Genomic DNA, 20,235 nt, shown 5'->3' on the forward strand with positions numbered 1-20,235 from the left:
TGCATTCCTCTTGTCAAGCGAAGTCATAAGTGGCTCACCTGGATTGAGGAGACAAAGAAATTGAATTTGTTTTAATTTGTTATTTTATAAATGTTCTTATTGTTTTGGTTAAAGTAACATAGTCACGATCTGAATTTGCACATTCCTATTTGAAAAGTGTGCTCATTAAAACAAATCAGAAATCGCTCACAAGTATTTTTAACACATACTCTTCTTTAAGTAATTATTTAGAGAACTTATTTATTGATTATTATTATTGTTAACATTTATACCTTTGTACTATTATGTGGGCAACATACAGTATCTGGCTACTCCCCACCACTGGGGACTACTCTCATCTCACTTAATACCACTGGGTGGCGGTGCTATTTTGCGAATGAGCCCACAAAATTGAGCTCTGAGAAGAGATTCTCAGAAGGTATCCACTGGAAACATTCCTGATGTGGATTGCTTCCTGCCCACTCCGAAATGTATGCGCTGTTGTCCTTGCTGGCGTTAATGAATGTAAGGGCTTTGTAGTGATGATGCAACAGCTATGACCCTTGCTATATTGATCTGTCGACTGAGGCGGCATTGTGTTGGCGCCCACATTGCAGAGCACAGACAGACGCATTCTTCAGATAATGTCGAAGTCCACATGCACGCCACTGTGTCTGAACATCTGAACACAGATAGGCATTATTGTTTCTTGCATATTTTATCCCACAGTGGTTAGATTTAGTGATTAGAGTTGACTTTAGTGTCATTGTGCACGAGACTCAGGTAAACTGTAGAACCAGTGTAATGCACTGAGCATCTAGAGTGGAGATGCAAATGTGTTCATATTGACGATTATGTATGTAGATAACTATTTCACATATCAGCGGATTTATAGGGGATCAGGTGTCAACAGGCAAGGAAATGTAACAAGTCGCCATCGTCGCATAATGTATTTGAACATTTATGCGCAATTCAGGGATGGCCACCTAAATGGGCTGCTGTAGAAGTGAAAATAGAAAATTCCATTTGAAAGCGCACGGTTGGGGGGTTTCAAAAAGTGCTGATAAATTTTCCAAAAACAGTCAGATGAAAATGTGGAGGGAACAAAAAGAAAACCTTCCAAAATATATATTTGTAAAACAAAAAACTAACAATGTTTTTTGCAAATCTGCCGATGCCGAAATGGAAATATGCGGGGTCAGCTGAACTGCACACATGAACAAAGAAAGCACCTTTTGAAAGGCTCCTTTTGAAATCAGCATGGAAGGAAACATTAACATTTGAGTGTGAAGCACCTAATGAATAATTAAGTTTGTTGCATCAATGATTTTCTGTAAAATCAAAATTGGTATGTACAAATGAAGTACCCGAAGAGTACCAAAATTTGAGTCATCAAGAACAAAGCCAAATACCTGAAAAGATAACATTTGGGCACATGCATACACATTCCTCAATAGTCACTTCTTCTTCGGTGGAGGCACACCTCGTCTACTGCAGACAAGACAGCCGCTGTGCTTGCCGTTGGCTCCAGAGAAACAACATTGACTCTACTGTATGTGAATAACAGAGACGCTCTATGTACTTCTCACCACACCGTTTACATCCCTCACCTCAATACCAGACTACCTGCTTACACGTCACACTCTGCTCTGAAATGTTTCATTTTTGTGGGGATGCCTAACACTCAGACCAGACTGCAAAAACATTTTGGAATTTGAGCAGTTCGTGATGGGATGCCGGTGCTGAATGCTGTTATTGGCTAATTTTGCCAAGTGAATAATGGGTAATCAAAATAATTTGTTTCAGGGCCATACCATCACCATCATTAAATGCTTATTAAGTTAATAAACATTTAGAGTTAATTTAACTCTACAGACAGTTAAAAAAGAAATGTAACAACATTTAATGTTGTTACATTTAATGAGGCGTTGGTTATGATCGGCCAATTAGCAGAGATGTAAATCCAATCATAATGTGCCATTTTCACGGTGGAGAGGAGCAGATGGTTGTGACTGACAAGCCAGTGACGCACACGTTCTCTAAACTCAAATGGATAGCGTTAGTCACCCCTTTCCCAAAAGCCCCTTGGCGCCCTATGCTCATATTATGAAGCAGGCACCCCCTAAAATGGACGAACCCGACTCGATTCCTGACAGGAGGGGCAGGTGGATGGAAGCCATTCTGATGACCTGGCAGTTAACTGTGCATGTGTGTGGGTGTATGTCAGGTGATCATAATCGCGTTCGTAACCACGGCCTCAAGCCATCTGCAAAGCATTCCTCTCCGTGAGGGCAGGCATGTGTGCAGCAAAGCTCATGTTCATGCATCACTGCATACTGTACATGGATATGACAGCAGACAGATCATATGATGGAGATGAGGCCCATCTATGATACTTGCTGAGAGGGGGTGACGTTTCCCTCCCCTCTAAGTACTCAAAACAATAAAAACACAGTGAGGTGGCAACAACTTTTTTCGATCGATCATTAAAATTGAGTGGGTTGTTTTTTTCCTTCAGTCTCACATTCAACAAATTCTTTAACTTTCCAAGTCTATCCTGTTATGATCACCATGCTAAAGTTATATAATTTGAAAACCGGTGAAATTTGTCAGGAAAAGTGTGATTAGATTTTTCTTTTTTATTCTGTCAGAGTAGAAAAAAGATTAATGCAACATTGTGGTGCTATGGGAGTATACCTGTCTACCTGGCTGCTGCGTGCACTGTGGTGAAAGCAGCAATAAATTGATCAGATGTTATTTTCGAGTTATTGTTGTTGTCATAAAACTATCGTACTTACTCCCATAAATATCTTAAGAATCAGAGCCCTAAATTAATTGAAACACTTTCCATTCCAATCATAAATCACACTTAATATTCGGTATGAAATACAATTGTGTGTAGGACTGTGTGACTCCCAATACGAAAATGCAGTCCATTCAAATTAATTCAAACATTTATAAGTAGGCCTGCCTCAGTGAGAATGGATATTTAAAAGTGTGATAGTTACATTGAGTACTGGTAATAAAGGTCAATGAGACATGCCTATATGTATAATCTCCTCCACATACCGGCTGGGTCAGATAATCTGTGCTAAATATAGCGACCCCTAAGACTCGTTAAAGGTGCGGCATTTTGAAACAGATAGTACATAGTGGCTGCTATGTCATGATAAGTCTCACATTGTGACAAGATCAGCAAAAACAGTCAAGATTATAACTCACATGGTACCTTTATGTTGGGGAAGTCCACCATACCGGGAGTAGGGACCTGGTGTGAAGTTTCACACCCAACAATTGCATATGTCAATTTTGTTGTTGTTGTGTTAGCGTGTGTGTCTGTGTGAAAGGGCCCCAGTTGTGACGATGTTTTACCTTTAGTGAGTGCTGTTTAACAGTAAAAGTGATGTACCTAGTGGTGTTGATATGGCTGTGGTACTGAAATGTGTGGACAGCGGTTCGGCAATCATCAATTCACCTATTCGCCGATTATTTTAAGAACTTATCCTGTTATTCACAGAAAAAAACTCATTATTTTGCAGTTTTTGTTCTCCGGCCAAAGTAATGCATTTTGGTGCCAGTTTGTGGTGTCTTGGTGTTAAGTACCGGTAACTATGTTGAAGTGAGTTGAGGTGTTTCATTGAGACAAAAATTGTGGTTTGCCGTAATGCTGTGACATCCATGACCAAATATAAACATTTCTTGAAGGGGCGCATCAATTAATCTGGAATTTTCACTGTTCGCGGCATGTCTTGGTCCTTATCACTCCACCTTCGTGGAAGAGAAGTGTGTTTTATGTGGAACATATTCACATTTTGTTTGTTTATATGCTTCATAAAATCAACAATGTGCCAAGCGTAAGGCATTGTGGTGGTTTCCAACCCTAATTTTCAATCTTTTTAAAATAAACAAATAAATAAACAAATAAATAAATAAAAGACCTGTTTTCTTTCTTCCAGATTACCGTCCAAAGGGACAGTGGCTTGGATGTCTCTGCACCAAAACATGGCAAGGTGGATGCTAACAATGCACCACATGTAGGCGGAAACCAGTGGGCAGGTGGCACAGGTGACCTAGCCGAGGCTCTCTCACTCTCTCTCTCTCTCTCTCTCTCTCTCTCTCTCTCTCTCTCTCTCTCTCTCTCTTTCTCTCTCTCTCTCTCTCACACACACACAACACACACTCTATTGATGTTATAACATCAAATTCATTTTACAGCATTATTATGTTCAATATATAATGATATATAACAATGATCATAAACTAATATTAAAAGTAATGCATCAATCAATCAGGTTGACATTTTCTACAGTGTATCACTTTTCATCTTGAGCACTGCAGGTGATCTAGAGCCTATTGCAGCTGACTTTGGCAAGGATAGGCAAGTCACACCCCGTCTTTCTCAAGGCACATATAGACAAACATTCACTCACCCTCAAATTCACATCTATGGGCAATTTAGAGTCTGCACTTACGAGTACTCTGAGAAAACACATGCAAGCATAGTTCGAAAAAGCAAACTTCTCTCAAACGACATGTGGTGAGATGTCAATTCAAAACCTCTAAATCTCAAGGAGGATGACCACATGCACCAACTTACTGGCCCAAATCTGTGAAGGAAATTTGTTTGAATGCCAAATGCATAATTTTGACACACAGCGTAAAATAAAGTTCTTTTGTGATGTTTCCCTGTAGGAGGTCGAGACACTGCGGGGCTGGGTGGGAAAGGGGGCCCGTATCGCTTGGATGCGGGACACAAAGTGTTCCAGGTTTCCCAGGCAGAGAAGGACGCCGTCCCAGAGGAGGTCCGCAGAGCAGCGCGAGAGATGGCAGAAAAAGCTTTCAAAGACAGGTTGGTTCTAAATTGATTGGCTGCGGCATGTCATGTTGAAGTCATAGTGTCCCGTGGAGAGAGTCCCACGATTGGTGTGCAAAAGTTGACTGGCTGTAGCAGTGTCACGTGTGAGGAGTGCCAATGCACACGATTGGTCTGTCTCCACCGTTTTCATGCCTCGCACACACCCACTGACTCCACTTATCATTCACTGCCGTGAAGTTAAGTGGATGGGGCCGTGTCACGTGGGCGCAGCCGCTAAGCACTCCATTGATCTGTCCCGCTTCACCACTTGCTATGGCTTGCACAATTACCACACTGTAGTGTAAAAAAAACAACTGTGGAACAATAGCTGAAGAATGTGTGGATAGATGAATAAGGTCTTCCATAGTTGGTCTGATGAATACATGTGCGGATGTGCATGCAGGTGCACACGTGTGGGCAGCCAAGAGGACACCCTTTTTTCAGAAACTCAACTATGAAGGCTGTCTCTGTTCTCTGTTTTGTTCCCTTTTACTCTCTTTTAGCCCCTCACCCCTACCCCCAGCCCCTGTCCTCCTCCCCTGATTATCGTGACGCACAGTGATTCCCTTCATCCTCTCATGCACTCCTTTTGTGAATCTCCTCTTCTGTTCTCGCTCTGTTTTTATCCGTTTCCCAACTTTTTCCCCCACTTCCTCTCCATCTTTTTGGAAAAATCCTGTCACCACATGCTCTAAAAAATGTTCCCTTCACAAATACAGTCAATGCAAATTTTGTCTTTCATATCCATCCATTCGTAAATCCACCAAAAGGTCCTTTGTTTACTAAGCTTCAGGTTAAACATCAACCGAGCTATGATCCTGTCGTTTTAAACTGCCTGCAGTCATCAAGGCTCGCAAGCAAAAACAGGCTCAGGTATGCTGAAATGGCAGTGCGCATACACACAGACACAATCCTTTACTCAAGCGGCCGCGTTGACATGCCTGGCAGGTCTGAGCCATCATCCCCTTTTCAAATTAGACAATCAGCATAAATGGTATATTGGTTTTTTTTCTTTTTTAAATTGGAAGGGCTCCAAAATGTCTTTCCAGTGGCGTATTTTCATCAAGGGTAATATTTCAAATTGATTCCTGTTCAAGCGAACCTTCAACCAGAGCTGAAAAATTTCCATGACATACCAGTAGTTGACATTGACTGAAAAGAAACCCTACAACAAGTATTTTTCTTCGATAAAACAATTGTAATCCTCAATTTATGGCTCTTCAATGATTGGCCAAAATAATTTGCCAAATGGCCAATGTTTGCCAATTGTTTTTACCTTTATGTAATCTAACTATTAACAGCAGGGGGTTTCATTATTTATGACACATAAATCTATACCATACCCCCATCTGTATCCTTAAATATATATTTTTAAAATTAATTTGTTGATCAGATCATTCTCTGGACCTGTCATTCAAAACAAACCAAATCTTAATTTTAATAAGCAAGCAAATCACAACTTGCTTAGATGAGCAAAGCAAGTTGTGTTATTTTATGCCTTATTTAGCGGTCGGGCCCTTGAGTCCTGTAATTATCTCTTGTAATTATCTTTTGTTATTTAACAACTACTGAACCCATTTGCACTCTGTTGCTAACCAAAAATGCAACACCAACCCCAAGGCAGGTAAACAGGCTCTCAGATGAAATATAGAATCTCACTGCATGTTAAGTAGAGAGGGCAAAAAAAAAATTCCAGTTGATCGCTAGCTCCACAATAATGTGATTGACCATGGTCCGGGCTGCCAATCGTGTCGAGAATGTACTTACTATGATGTCACATGCACAACTCCCACCCCACTCCCAAAAAAGCACATAATAGACGCATACACACAGCATGGTGATTGGTGAAATAAAAACAATATGGGACAATGTCTTTGCGGTCTATGAGACCAAAAGTTCTACAACGCTGTTTTGTATTTTAGCTGAAGTCTGCTTGTGCTGCACCTGCATGTGAGATTCGGCATGACCACAGTCAGATTGCAGGAATTCAATTACTATTTAAGAGCATTCAAAATTCATGACAAGTTTAGTCATACACATTTATTTAGTCTATTGTGACACTATTTTGAAAAGAACATTGGAGCTTTTGAACTTGACCCGAATTTAACAACCCCACAAAGATTAAATGCACAAGTCTCAAAGAGTTGAAAAATAGTTCATAGTTTTTCTTTGTTTAGTTGTCGGCAACTCCACCTTATGCATGTGGTAGTTCTTTTTTGGGGGCAGGGAAGAGGTCACTCCTCTTTGAGCATAACTTGCTATTTACTCGCTTTCTTTACTGTGTTAAATATAATCTGTGGAATGTGGAAGACATAGTAGCAGTTGCGGTACTCACACACACACACACACACATGCATACACACCAGAGGAATGTGTGGAGGAAGTGGCGGTGCCATGCTTCTCTCTCTGTGGGCTCACTGGGATGTGGCCGGACAGCAGTTGATTCTCTCAAAGAGTGCGGAATGTGTAGTAAACAACTGTCATCATACGGTAGTTGCAAGCATCCATTCAAACGCAAGCACACTTTAGCTCATAAATTGTGAGACACTCAATAGCGGCTCTGTGATTAACCGCAGTGATGACATCTCACCAAAGCCGGGCTTTCTCTTGTTCATAGCTCTGTTGCAATGCTAAATCAAATTTCGGATTAGTATTACAATTTTTCTCATAGCGAATAATTAAAATTGATAACCCTGGTCAACAGGAAATTTTAATCAGAGATGACTTTATGTGCCCCTAAAAATGTCTTTACTTTTTTCCCTAGAACCTCAGTTTTTTTGGTTTGTTTTTTGTCTTTTCTAAATGTATTTTCATTTTTGGTGTTTAAGTTTGAGCACAAGTAGCTGCAGACAGTTTTACCTGGGGAGGTGTAGGGATGGCAGCAGGTTTAGCTGGGAGGGCGGAGGATATAACCCCCACAAAAACCTTCCCCTCCACACACACACACACACACACACACACACACACACACACACACACACACACACACACACACACACACACACACACTCACAGTTCTTATTCAGGTTTCATTTACTGCATTCCCTGTCAAGTTTTATGCAATTCACGTTAATAACACATCTTAATGTTGAGCACTAACCTACTTTGTGTATGCTATGTAATGAGAATTCTCAACTTCAGCGACCACAAACGATCATTTTGCTCGTGAACTAGTCAGCTATAGTAGTAACTATTAGTCTACTCATCAAATCATGTGTAAATCGCAGCATTTTGCACCAGCAAGCATCTGCTCCGACATCGCCACCATTTGTTTACAGCCTGAAGATACGTACAAACTAAACATAACTACGAACTTTGATTAAACTTTGGAGCTTGAGAGAGAGAGAGAGAGAGAGAGAGAGAGAGAGAGAGAGAGAGGACCTTGAAAGATGTTGCTATGCATTGTTTTCAAACTATAATTTGGTACAGCCAGTGTGCAAGCCTCAATCTTAGCTCCATAGCTCTTCCGCGGTGTCACATTAAAAACCCGCGCTATTTTAACTGTACGCAGAGGTGGAGTTTTCTTTCTATTGGCATCAGCTGCAACACCTGGAATGGCCGGTGAGGCTTACGTAGGTCTACCAAAATTCACAAAAACGCTAGACTTGTTCTCGTATACAAATTATGATATGTCTGTTTTAACGCTGAGCGCAGTCTACTTCCTGTAACCAAATTGTCAGGTGCATCAGGGGCAAGGCAGTTCCCTGCACCAGAATGCCCAGTGAGGCATATCGTGGTCTCAAACACTAGACTAAACTTGCCCTGGCATCCAAAGGAAGATGCACCCATTTTTACGCCGGGCACACGGGCGCTTGCATATCGAAACAGGGCCCTAAGTGAGGCATTATGATCATACTGAGATGATGATGTCTGTGTAATTATGGTCAGTTTTGAATGACAGTGTCAGAGAGGTAGGTTCAAAGTATGTTCGTTTCGCGCAGTGCACTGCATCATACTGAGTATTTTGGTCATGTTCATCCCAAAACACCCTTGAAATTCCATCCATTTTCCGATCCGCTTTATCCTCACAAGGGTCACAATGCATGCTGTCTTGCAGCGGGCGGGGGACACCCTGAACTGGTTGCCAGCCAATCGCAGGGCACAAAAAGATGAACAACCATCCACGCTCACACTCAGACCTACGGATAATTTCGAGTGTTCAATCGTGCATGTTTTTGGAATGTGGGAGGAAACTCCACACTGGAAGGCTGGGGCCGGAATCTAACCCTGCACCTCTGCAGGGGCCGACACGCTAACCAGTCGACCACCGTGCCGCCACCCTTGAAATCAAGACCTTAATTTATCCACCCTTTAGGGAGGGTGTCGTCATGTATTCTGTCGAGACGTGAGGCATTTCCTGGTTGGAATGCTTGTGGTTTATTGTCTGAGTCCCTAAATTTTGTTTGTATGTTTGTGTGGCTCACGCCCGCAGTCTGTCCATGATTATTGTGTCTCTGTCCTCATGCAAGCAGTCGCACATAGACAATAGGCACATGTGTGTGTGTGTGTGTGTGTGTGTGTGTGTGTGTGTGTGTATATATATATATATATATATATATATATATATATATATATATATATATATATATATATATATATACACACACACACACAGATACAGTAGATACGTTGGCGAGCTGTGACACGTACTTAGTTACAATATCTTCCTATCTGTGTACCTTTGTGCAGTCACAGTCTGCCTGTCGTCACATGTTTCAAATACACAGACACATGCGCATGCACACACATGCCCGTTTATGCAAACACAGTGCAGGTAAGATGCTTAATGACCCCTAAAGAGGATTCTAAGTATGTAGGTAATGCTGAAGTATGATGATGGGATTACACAGACAAGACGTAGCACACATGTCTCTCTCACAGGTATAAATCGACAAATTAAAAGATTTCTTAAAAAAATAGATGCGTTCAAAAAGGTACTGATGTGACACAGGAAATCCATTTTGTTCAAATGCAAAAAAGGCATGGTATTGTATGCGTCACATTCTCCATAAATAACAAAATATAAGGAATGGACTTTGATTTATAATGTTGTTACTGTCAAACTGCAAGTGGCATTTTTGTCCTGAAGGCACATGACGATGGCTAGAATAGATTTTTTTTGTTTTATTTTTGTCATATTACAATTTTATTCTCCTAAAATGAATTATTTTATCATATATTTTCTAGATTTTTAGTCACGTTTGTAGAGTATTACAGAATGTCTTTCCAATGATCCATACTATGAATTTTGATAAATAAAGAAACATTTCAAATTCAAAAGGACATTTAATTAATATAAAATTGCATCCGTCTCTCTACAGGCTGAAGGAGATCGATATGAGCGAGTATGACGCCACCACATACGAGCGATTCTCCAGTGCTGTCAGGAGACAAGTTCAGTCCCTACGCATTATCCTGGACACTTTGCAGGTTTGCTGGTCATGTTTAACTTTTCTTATATACTACAGTACTGAACTTAGTTTCTGCAGGGGAGGAAAATCTGAGAACATTCCTGGAAAGCCTTTGATAAACCACTTAAAAATAAAAAAAGTTTTTAAAAAAAAGACATGGGTTGTACGGCTTTTAAAATATGACATTCACAGGCTAATACAGCAGGTTAGCTAACTGTAGTAGTTAATTTCAATGTTTGCCTTTGATTTACTTTGAGTATGTAAGTCAACATTAGCCAATAACTCCATTGTTGGGTGTTTTTCATAAGCTAACGTTGGAAAATGAAAGGGATGCGCTAACCACTTGTGAGAGTGTGTAAGCTAAAATTAGCAGTAAAGTACAATGTTAGCTTTTTTCTCCGACTTATGTAGACAATGTAAGACAAAGTCATGAGTTAACTAAAGTGCCAATTTACCATAACCGAGACACATAATGGGAGGGAACAGACAGAATCTTATATAGCTCACAGTTCACGGTGTCCATGTATCAACAGTCAAGATATCACCAACTACCAATCACAAGAAAGCTGTGTTCCATATCACAATCAGAATCTGAATCATCTTTATTGGCCAAGTATGTAGAACACACAAGGAATTTGTCTCCGGTAGTAAAGGCTACACTAGTATCATCAAAAACAAGCAACTAAGATATTCATTTGAAGCAGAGCAGCGATCCAATCTGAGCAAAACTCATTTACTTGGTTGATGATTATTAAGAAAACCGTCCGTTCAGAAAATTTTTGCCGAACTGGAATACCCTGATCGGGGCATTTGCAACCTAAATGATCATTCAAACCCGATAAAGGGTGTCAAATATTAGTTTTAGAAAATGTGGCACGGGACCGTGAAACATCACAAGATAATTTCTTAATAAGCCAAGACGACATTCCCTTGATGAACAACTCCTCGCCATTGCGGGGCTTCAAAAAGCATGTTCACAGAATGAAGTGGTCACTGAGCTTCAGAGTGTGACAGCAGGATAAAACGGAGTTAAAGACACTGGAGGAGTCACAGAAAGGCACAGAAGAGGAGGTCCTTGGAAATAAATGTATTGGGCAATTCATGATCAAACAACTCTTGGGCTACTACTACTGGTACTACTAACCATAAAACACAACAACTTTGTTTTTTAGCATACAGTATGCATCCTAGCGACCAAAATATGATAGCGCCGAAATGAAAAACATATTTGCTGTATTCCATTGACAGAGTGATGTCATTGTTTTGACTTTGTGAGTCGTTGAGAATCCCTGTGAGAACTCAAGTGCATGTGTGCAGAGGTGTGTGTCATATCAGAATGATGACAGAGCGGCCATGCTAGCTCTATTATTCTCCGGTGTGAGGCTCTTTTGTGCTCATGTCCTGTGTGCTTCCCACCCACGCCCACCCCCACGTCCCTCCATCCAGGTGTTCAAAGCAGCAGCTTTGAACGTGAACAACAGTGCTTGTTTGTCCTCGACACCGCGGGCCGTTAATATGAGGGAGATTACATGATGCCCTGAAGTCATGTTATTTTTATCATACTTGATGAGTGATTTAGCACACACACACACACACACACACACACACACGCACACACACACACACGCACGCACGCACGCACACGATGAAGCTTTCCTGGAAACTTTTCAGCAATGCATTGTGTGACTGGGTTTTAGGGAAGCCCCCCTTCATTCTTTCAACACTCAGGAGACTTTGCCATTTATAACACCTGCATTAGAGATTGTAAGGACCACATAAAATGATCCAGCATACCTGCGACCCAAATAAGGATAAGCGGTACAGGGGATGAATGGTTCTGGTTCTTTACTTGCGTCGGTTTTTATGTTGCATTGTCACACTTTGGAGAAAAAAAAAGTAAATTGCAGATATTTTCAAATGTGTAGATGAACAGTAAAAAATTGTCAGAAAAGTAAATACTCAAGTAAAGCACTGACTCTGAACCTGAAATATCTGCTTTTGGACTTTAGTTACTGCCAACCACAGATGTTAATCATGGGGGCATTTTAACAGTTGAGGTTTTTGCCACTGATGTGTTTGTGGCCTTCTGCTGTTACTATTTTCAAATGGAAAAACCGCCTGATGTTTTGTGTGGTGTGTGTGTGTGTGTGTGTGTGCGTGTGCGTGTGCGTGTGCGTGTGTGTGTGTGTGTGTGTGTGTGTGTGTGTGTGTGTGTGTGTGTGTGTGTGCGTGTGTTGTCTGTTTGTGCGCGCATGTGCGTTCCAGGCTAAAGCCAAGGAGCGCCAGTGGCTAAAGAACCAGGCTCTGGGAGAACTGGACGATGCAAAAATCATTGATGGCCTCACCGGCGAAAGGGCGATTTATAAACGCAGAGGAGAACTGGACCCCGAAGTGAAAATGATTTTCTTTTGTTTTTTCCCGCCCACTTTACCACACCTTTAAACACACACACAATTATCCCCCCCACACACACACACGTACAGTTGACCTTTGTGTCAGTCAGTACATTCCAGTGGTATATGTGAGATTATTATTACACTCTGGCGTTCTTCTCAGGCATCATGTCTTCGACTCTCATGCCGTTGAGGAGGAATTTCCTGTGCTAATTATACAATCCTTAAATCGTCAGGCATTGTTTTTCTGCCTCATTTAGCTCCAAACTTTGCATATTTGTCGTCCATCAATTAATCAATTCGCTGTGTGCGCGTGTTTAGTAGTTTACACCAGTTAATCCCAATGTGGGTGTTTGTTTTAGTCACTGACTCCATATTTTCCGTTGTGATTGTGTCCTGTGTTCACAGCCTGGAACGCCACAGCAAAAGCCCAAACGTCTACGTGTGCTAGCCGATGTGTCTGGAAGTATGTACCGCTTTAACGGCGTGGACGGACGCCTCGAGCGCACTATGGAGGCTGTGTGTATGGTCATGGAGGCTTTTGAAAGCTATGAGCACAAGTTCAAGGTGAGGGTGGTCACACCCAAACATCCTGTTTGCGTTTCAACATTCCTCACGGTAATGGTCTAGAACCACTACTTTTTCCTGTGTATACTATACCTCCAAAGTAGGACATAATCTTCTCCAAGATGCTGGTTAAGATTGTTCCAGTTGCAATTTCTTCTCATAGGAAAAGTGTCATGAATCGATCTCTTCAAGAGTTAAAAAAAATGCACTGACATGTTACGAGGTTTACTCACTTTACATTTTCAAAACACATTTTCCTGTCTGGCAACAGTGCAAATGAGCTCACACATGGCCCATGAAACATGGTGATCATAACATCTCATCGTAGATAGAGGACATAACATCCTGAACTGAAATAGAAGACTTGAGCTGACGATGCCAGGTCAACCTGCTCTGAAACCTGACAAGTATATGGAAAGCATGTACACATTCGTCAGGGCTGAAACACTTGAGTGGGCATCATGTTGCATCACACTCCACCACAAACTGGCATGAGGGCTCGGGTCATTCTCGGTGAAGGTGGTGCTGTTGCAACTAGCAAATGCAAAAGCACAATCATTTCTACACTTGTCAAATCTCATCAGTTGTTCTTTTTTTATCACAGTACGACATCATGGGCCACTCGGGCGACGGCTATGACATCGATCTGGTCCGAGTGGACAGAGTGCCCAAGAACAACAAGCAGAGGCTAAAAGTCCTTAAGGTAGCTGGTTGGAGAAATGTTACTTTATTCTAACTGCAGCCGTTTGTATTTACTGACTTCTGCCAAAGTACAGTCAAAGCGGCAGAATCAACTATGATCCACTGCGTGATGGCTGATTAAAGTGTAGGTTGTTCAGATTTGTTGGAAATAGAAAGAAACTGTTCCAGGACCCAAATTTTGGCATCCGCAACCCACACGGTCCAGAGGGTTTTACATGTTCGCATTTCTGACTCGATACAACTATGAAGAGAAATTAATCAATTTATAATAGGGTAAAATAAAGTAAAACTACTCACCCTTTCAATTTACCTATCGGACTTATAATGGAAAGGGAAGAGTATTGTGTTTTCAGAGTCCTGTCAGCTGCTGGTGTTTTCAAAATCTTTTGGGAATGAACAAAGCCCTATGATATTTAATTACCGGTAATACATTTTGTGCAAGCGGCCAAAATAAATAAATAAATAAATTCCGATTTACTACTATGCTCTGTTTTTGTTTGCAATGTTCCCAGCATACAGTATTCGCCGTTCAAGAAGTCGGCAATTTGTTAATTTTTATATTCTTATGATATATTTTTTGAAGAATATTGCCTTCGCGTTATTTTGTTGCATCTTGGTGTCAAGAGGAAATGTTGATGTGAGGGCAGGAGCTTCATTTAGTCAGGGCATAAATGAAGTATTTGTACTTTTACATTTATTTGGGAAAGGGGTGGCGGGCATCAATTACTTACAGCAAGGTTTGGTTTTATGTATATGGTTTTGTTACACTTTCCTCTTTTGCTAATACTGCTCATACTGTATTCTGTTGTGACATCACAAAAACACACTTGTGAAGTTAATTCTTTGGCTCGCTGGGCTACGGTCTTGGGGGCTCTTTTCCTCTTCTGCACAATTAATATCCTGATTTTTTTTTTCTGTGCTTTGGCCCCCCCATTTTGCCCTCCCATCGCCTAAAGACTATGCACGCCCACTCTCAGTTCTGCATGAGCGGCGACTACACGCTTGAGGGCACGGCGGCCAGCATCAAGGAGCTAGCGCGAGAGGAGGCCGACGAGCACTTTGTGGTGGTGCTAAGCGATGCTAACCTGGAGCGCTACGGCATCCGACCCGAGCGCTTCGCCCAGGTCCTCACTTCGAACCCCCAGGTCAACGCCTTCGCCATTTTCATCGGCTCTCTGGGCGATCAAGCCGAAAGGTGAGGAGAGGGTAAAGAGAAGAAAAGGTCACTAACAGGACGCAAGTTCAATGGGAAAGTGGTGGTTCAAAGAAAGTGTTATTAATCATTAATTGATAAAGAAATCATCTACAACACAGTGTCAGAGTTCAACCATATTAACAAACAAGACAAAACAAGTGGCTCACAAACCGTAGCTCACCAGCCCTTTTCACACGGAGCTTTCAACAACAGCTAGGATTTCAAATTAAAGTGTAAAGGCTAAACCTTTAAAGGTTAAGGTTTCAACTGAAGGTTTTAATGGATACAGGATAAGAGTTTCAATGTAGAGTTTGAAACTAAGGTTTGGAATTGTAAATCATTTCCAGACAAGAGTTAGATAAGTTTCAAAGGGCTTTCAAGTCTGTTTTAGGCCAATTGTTAAGATTTCAAGGCTGTGTTAGGGTTTCAAACCAGTGCAAGGGTTTGAAAGATCTGAGTCGACTTAGCAGTTCCACAGTCAAAAATACAGTTGCTTTCATTCAGTATGACCTTTGTATTTTCATTTCCACTGTAAAAAGTTGGCATGCAAAACACCCATAGCTTGATGCACTAGAGTGTGTTGGCTGAGAGCTGGAGAATGGTCACTTCTAGAATGTGAAAACAAAACAAAAAAAACAGTGCTTTTTGTCTTATTGTTGTTTACTACGTGCGCTTCCTCTTCTTTGTTGTTCACACAGAAGATGGAAAGATTAATTGGACCATGTTGTTTTTCATCCATTTACTAGCCAAATATGAGTGTCTCTGCCTTCACCCTTCTTTTTTTTAAATTTAGTGTCTTTATATTTGTGCATCAGACTACAAAAGACCCTTCCAGCTGGAAGATCCTTTGTTGCTATGGATACCAAGCAGATCCCCCAAATACTGCAGCAGATCTTCACATCAACAATGCTGTCTGGTGTCTGACGGTGCCTCTGACTGACACCCCCCTCCCACCACCACACACACATACACACACACAATTTTATTTTTGCAACCCAAAAGTCAAAGTCCTCGGCTCACCTGGCTTCTCGGGAATAAGCGAGGAATGCCCCACCTGAGTGAGGACTCTCTTTCAAGGCGGCCGCCATCACTCGAGCCCATGGAAGCCGTGTCAACACGCTCAAGGCTTTCCGCCACCCTGACTGGTTATCTCTGTCCTGCGAGGAATCTGAGATCGTATTTCATAGTCAGATCTTGCACTCTGTGCCCGTAAGTGGCAATGTTAATTATTGCAATGTGCACGGCATCTCATCAACTTTTTCAATGGGTGGCACACATTTAGTGGCCTTTTTCTTTTTTAAAACTTTGTGCAGTATTAACACTATGAATGCAAATAATAACAGTATTTTCATATCAAACGGGTGTTGTCGTGATAAAATTTTAGCTAACTAGCAGTTGTTCTGGTGACATCAGTATTGACTAGGCAGAGTTCATCACACCCCATTTATCCATCACTTTTTTGCAGCGCTTGTTCGGGTCACGAGTGGGCTGGAACCTAACTAGGTGGTTGCCAGTAAATCGCATGACACATATAGACAAACAACCACTCACACTCTGATTTCAATCGATGCACATTTTAGAGTCTAACACAGAACAACAGTAAGTTTGCAGGGGGGATTCATACCCCAATCCCCGAACTGTGAAGTAGACGTGTCTAAATTATCTTGCTGCTCAACATAGACCAGTTACAGAACTGTTAAGTGTGTCAAAAAACAGCTCTATGTAATTTATAAAAGTCAAGCTAGCCCCCGAAAAAAAGGTTCTTGGACAGATTTGTCCGACCGCTTGCTACTTGACGTCAAAGCCCAGTTAGAAAAATAATTTATATAAGGCCCGTATGTACCTTGAAAAAGTCTTCCCATCCCTTGAACCTTTTCACAATCACAAACCTGTCCATAAATCCATCCATTTATAGAGGGAAGAGTATTATTATTCTTTTTTTTTTCTCTTCTTTCTACATACATTCTTGCTGCTGGAGGCTGTAAATTTCCCCATTGTGGGACAAATAAAGGATATCTTATCTTATCTTATCCGGGGTCGGGTCGCTCATGCGATAGACAAACACAGCGTAGCGCAAAAATGACGAAGCTTGTCAAAACTTGAAGCAAATATAAATCTGTCCCTTTCATTCCAACACACCTGAAGTGCAATGAATTGCCTTCAGAAGTCACCTATTTAGTCAACAGAGTCCACTTCACTCCCAGATTAATATACGTGTTCTGTGAAGGCCTATGTGGTTTCTTAGAAACTGAGTTAAATTATGAAAGAAAATGTCAAGCTTTGAACATCGGAAAAAGCACCATTCAATCATAATCATCTAAAAATGGGGGAAAAAAGTATGCACGATTGCAACCAAGGCATGGCCATCCACCGAAACTGATGGAGCGACTGAGCAGAACACTGGTTGGATAAGCCGCCAAAAGGCTCATGGTCACTCTGGAGGAGCTTCAGAAATCCATAGCTCAGGTGGAGATTCTGTCTACAGCAAAGTTTTTGCACTCCATAGAGGGCAATCCTGCTGAATTCGGCAATAGATTAGAAACCAGGAATGAGATTCATCTCCTGGGAAGGCTTAAATTTTGAAAATACCCCTTCACGATTATGTGCAATGTGTTGAGCGTGCAAAAAAAAAAAAACACAGGCAAAACATTGAGGTTTGTGGTTGTGCTCGTAAAGCAGCAATATGTGAAAAGTTCAAGGGGTACGAAAACATTTTCTTGGCTCCACTGCACCACAATAATGAGAAAGGACAGGGAGAACTGACAGGAATAGGAATTGAGACCGTGTTCTCCAAGATCAGGACATTTATTGACACATTAATTTTGTACTTGGCGCACCCCCCCCCCCCCCCCCCCTCGCCCCCGATGTTCGACATAAAATACTCGATTTTCTCCACAATGACATCCTCACCGCAGTTCCCCCCTAATACAAAATCCCCAGTCGACACTCTCAACTAATTATGTCGCTCAATGCAACCACATTAGATTTGATTGATTGCCCTCATGAAATTGAAACATGTAAATCAGAGCACAAATGAAGCAATCCTATCAACAAGGATACATAGCTATACGTACAGTATAATGAATGCAATTGTACATAATTGTACATTTTATTACCGATTCGTCTTACTGTTTATTGTGTATGTTAAATCGCTCCATGTACAGCACTTTGTATGCAGCGATGGCTGTTTGAAAGTGCTCTATAAAGACTGTTGACTTGACTTGACTTGATAAGAATTTTAGTGGTAATAAATACAATAGAAGATTTTAATAAAAGAAAGAATGTGAAATTCTCATGTTTTTTTTTTTCATTCCACAGTCATCAATTGGCTGCAGTGTTCCGTTTTCCTCTTAGATAACGTGTTCTTTACCATGCACTTTCCTAAGGGGGACTTTTTAATCAATTTTCAATAGCTCATCGAAGTGGATTATTTCGATAATAAAACTGGCACATTGAAGAAAATTTGAATGTCGTCGAAAAGTTCATTTATGTCAGTAGTTTAATTCACAAAGTCAAGCATATATTACACAGACTCTTTCAAAACTACTTTTCAGATCGGCAAGTCCCCCTTGATTTCTTCAGATGGTGAATTCTGGCTTTTTGTTAGCTGTTATGATCAGAAATATTAAAAACAAAAAAAGATGAAAAAGTTCACTGTGAGGAGTGAATCTACATAATAAATGACTGAAATCTGAAAAATATATCTCAAAGTTGTATTGGGAAAATTTACAACCCATTATAATCTAATTTAGGGGTGTATTGATATTCTTTTTAACCCCCCAAAAATCTCTGAATAAGCAGGGATATGTCGCCAATAAGCATTTTCATGAAAAATGGGCACTCCCCTCTTTACCCACAAAAAAGCACCCAAAAATCAGCGAAAAGGTGAATCTGAACCATGATAATGCAGGGGTCCTGTATTTTGTTGACCATTTCCCACTAAATTCATATATTCAAATCAGTTTTGAACTTCATTTTAAAGCACTTCATGAGCTGTTTTCCTTGAAAGGTCCAGAGACAAGCACCTCTTCGCTCACCTTGCAGCGGTGTTCTTTACTGCCGTGACCTGTGACTGGGAGATAATTACAGTGCTCCACTTTCTCCCTTTGCCTCCTACATCATTTTCTTGACACGGTGTGGAACACCTATTTGGGGAAAAGTCACTCGCTGTTTCCGCATGTGATGCCATCTAGACGGGTGGCGGTGTCACATGTGTTTGCTTCAGATGAGTCAGTTGTTAAAAAAGAAAAGAAAACTAAGCAAACGATCTCAAGGGCGATGCCATCACGTCAGTGTGGAGCCTGCAACGTATAACACGCACATACATGGTTGTCATCTTTACGACTCGCTTGATTGATTGATTGAATCGGATTGAAGGCTGATGCCATGGCAGCGCGGCAGACGGGCTGGGAGGTCGAAGGAGCATTAGGGGGGGAGACGCATATCGTTACTCATAGCAAAGCAGTGTGATTGATAGCCGGCTGTCGGTGTGCTGGAGTTCACACTACAGGAATGTTACGACGTGGTGGCAAGATTTCTCAACCCTATGTGTGTGTGTGTGCGTGTGTGTCTAGTCATGTGTTCAGGAGTGCACGGGGTGTCAAGTGAGGAAATAAGACCAAGAAGCAGAGCTGTAGCCAGGGCATTTTACAGAGTGTAAGATGTGTTTCTCCTTGGGGACGCTGGATTTTTTTTTTACATTTTAACAACAACTTCCCATTTGTTGTTTGTCACATATGCATGAAAACACCTATGCACACAAAATGTTTGCCTCCCTGTTTCCGTAAACATGCACATATTACTTTGTTTGCACAACTTTCAGTACTTTTCACACAACCAGTGCCTATTCGGATTGCTGTTGCAAATTTTTACTTTGCTGTTCGGATCCTTTTTGGAGGACAGCAAAAGTTCTGAAACCTGGAACGGTTACACGTGCACGGCAAAGTTTATAGAAGGTCAAATTAAAACCACCTATCAAGGTTATTGTGTATTGTGAGTTCATCTGGTAATTTCACGCAAGCTTAATATGCCTCAATTATGTGAGTCACGGATGTGTCACTACAATAAATAGAAACACATGGCAATAATAAACGCACATAAACATCGTTCGCTTCATTCACATAATATTATCAC

General features: G+C 41.2%; 1 protein-coding gene across 1 annotated transcript in view; it reads left to right on the forward strand.

Moving 5' to 3' along the window:
• Window positions 1-17,026, forward strand: part of vwa8 (von Willebrand factor A domain containing 8) — a 63,524-nt gene extending 46,498 nt beyond the window's left edge. The window contains exons 38-45 of the mRNA XM_052081722.1: window positions 3,936-4,044; window positions 4,672-4,828; window positions 10,156-10,264; window positions 12,511-12,636; window positions 13,047-13,205; window positions 13,810-13,908; window positions 14,864-15,102; window positions 15,918-17,026. Coding sequence (XP_051937682.1) covers window positions 3,936-4,044; window positions 4,672-4,828; window positions 10,156-10,264; window positions 12,511-12,636; window positions 13,047-13,205; window positions 13,810-13,908; window positions 14,864-15,102; window positions 15,918-16,026 — 1,107 coding nt within the window. The 3' untranslated portion in view covers window positions 16,027-17,026. The remainder of the gene's footprint in view (window positions 1-3,935; window positions 4,045-4,671; window positions 4,829-10,155; window positions 10,265-12,510; window positions 12,637-13,046; window positions 13,206-13,809; window positions 13,909-14,863; window positions 15,103-15,917) is intronic.
• The last annotated feature ends 3,209 nt before the right edge of the window (window positions 17,027-20,235 follow it).

This window comes from Hippocampus zosterae, chromosome 12 (assembly GCF_025434085.1).
Source record: "Hippocampus zosterae strain Florida chromosome 12, ASM2543408v3, whole genome shotgun sequence".
Lineage (NCBI taxonomy): Eukaryota > Metazoa > Chordata > Actinopteri > Syngnathiformes > Syngnathidae > Hippocampus > Hippocampus zosterae.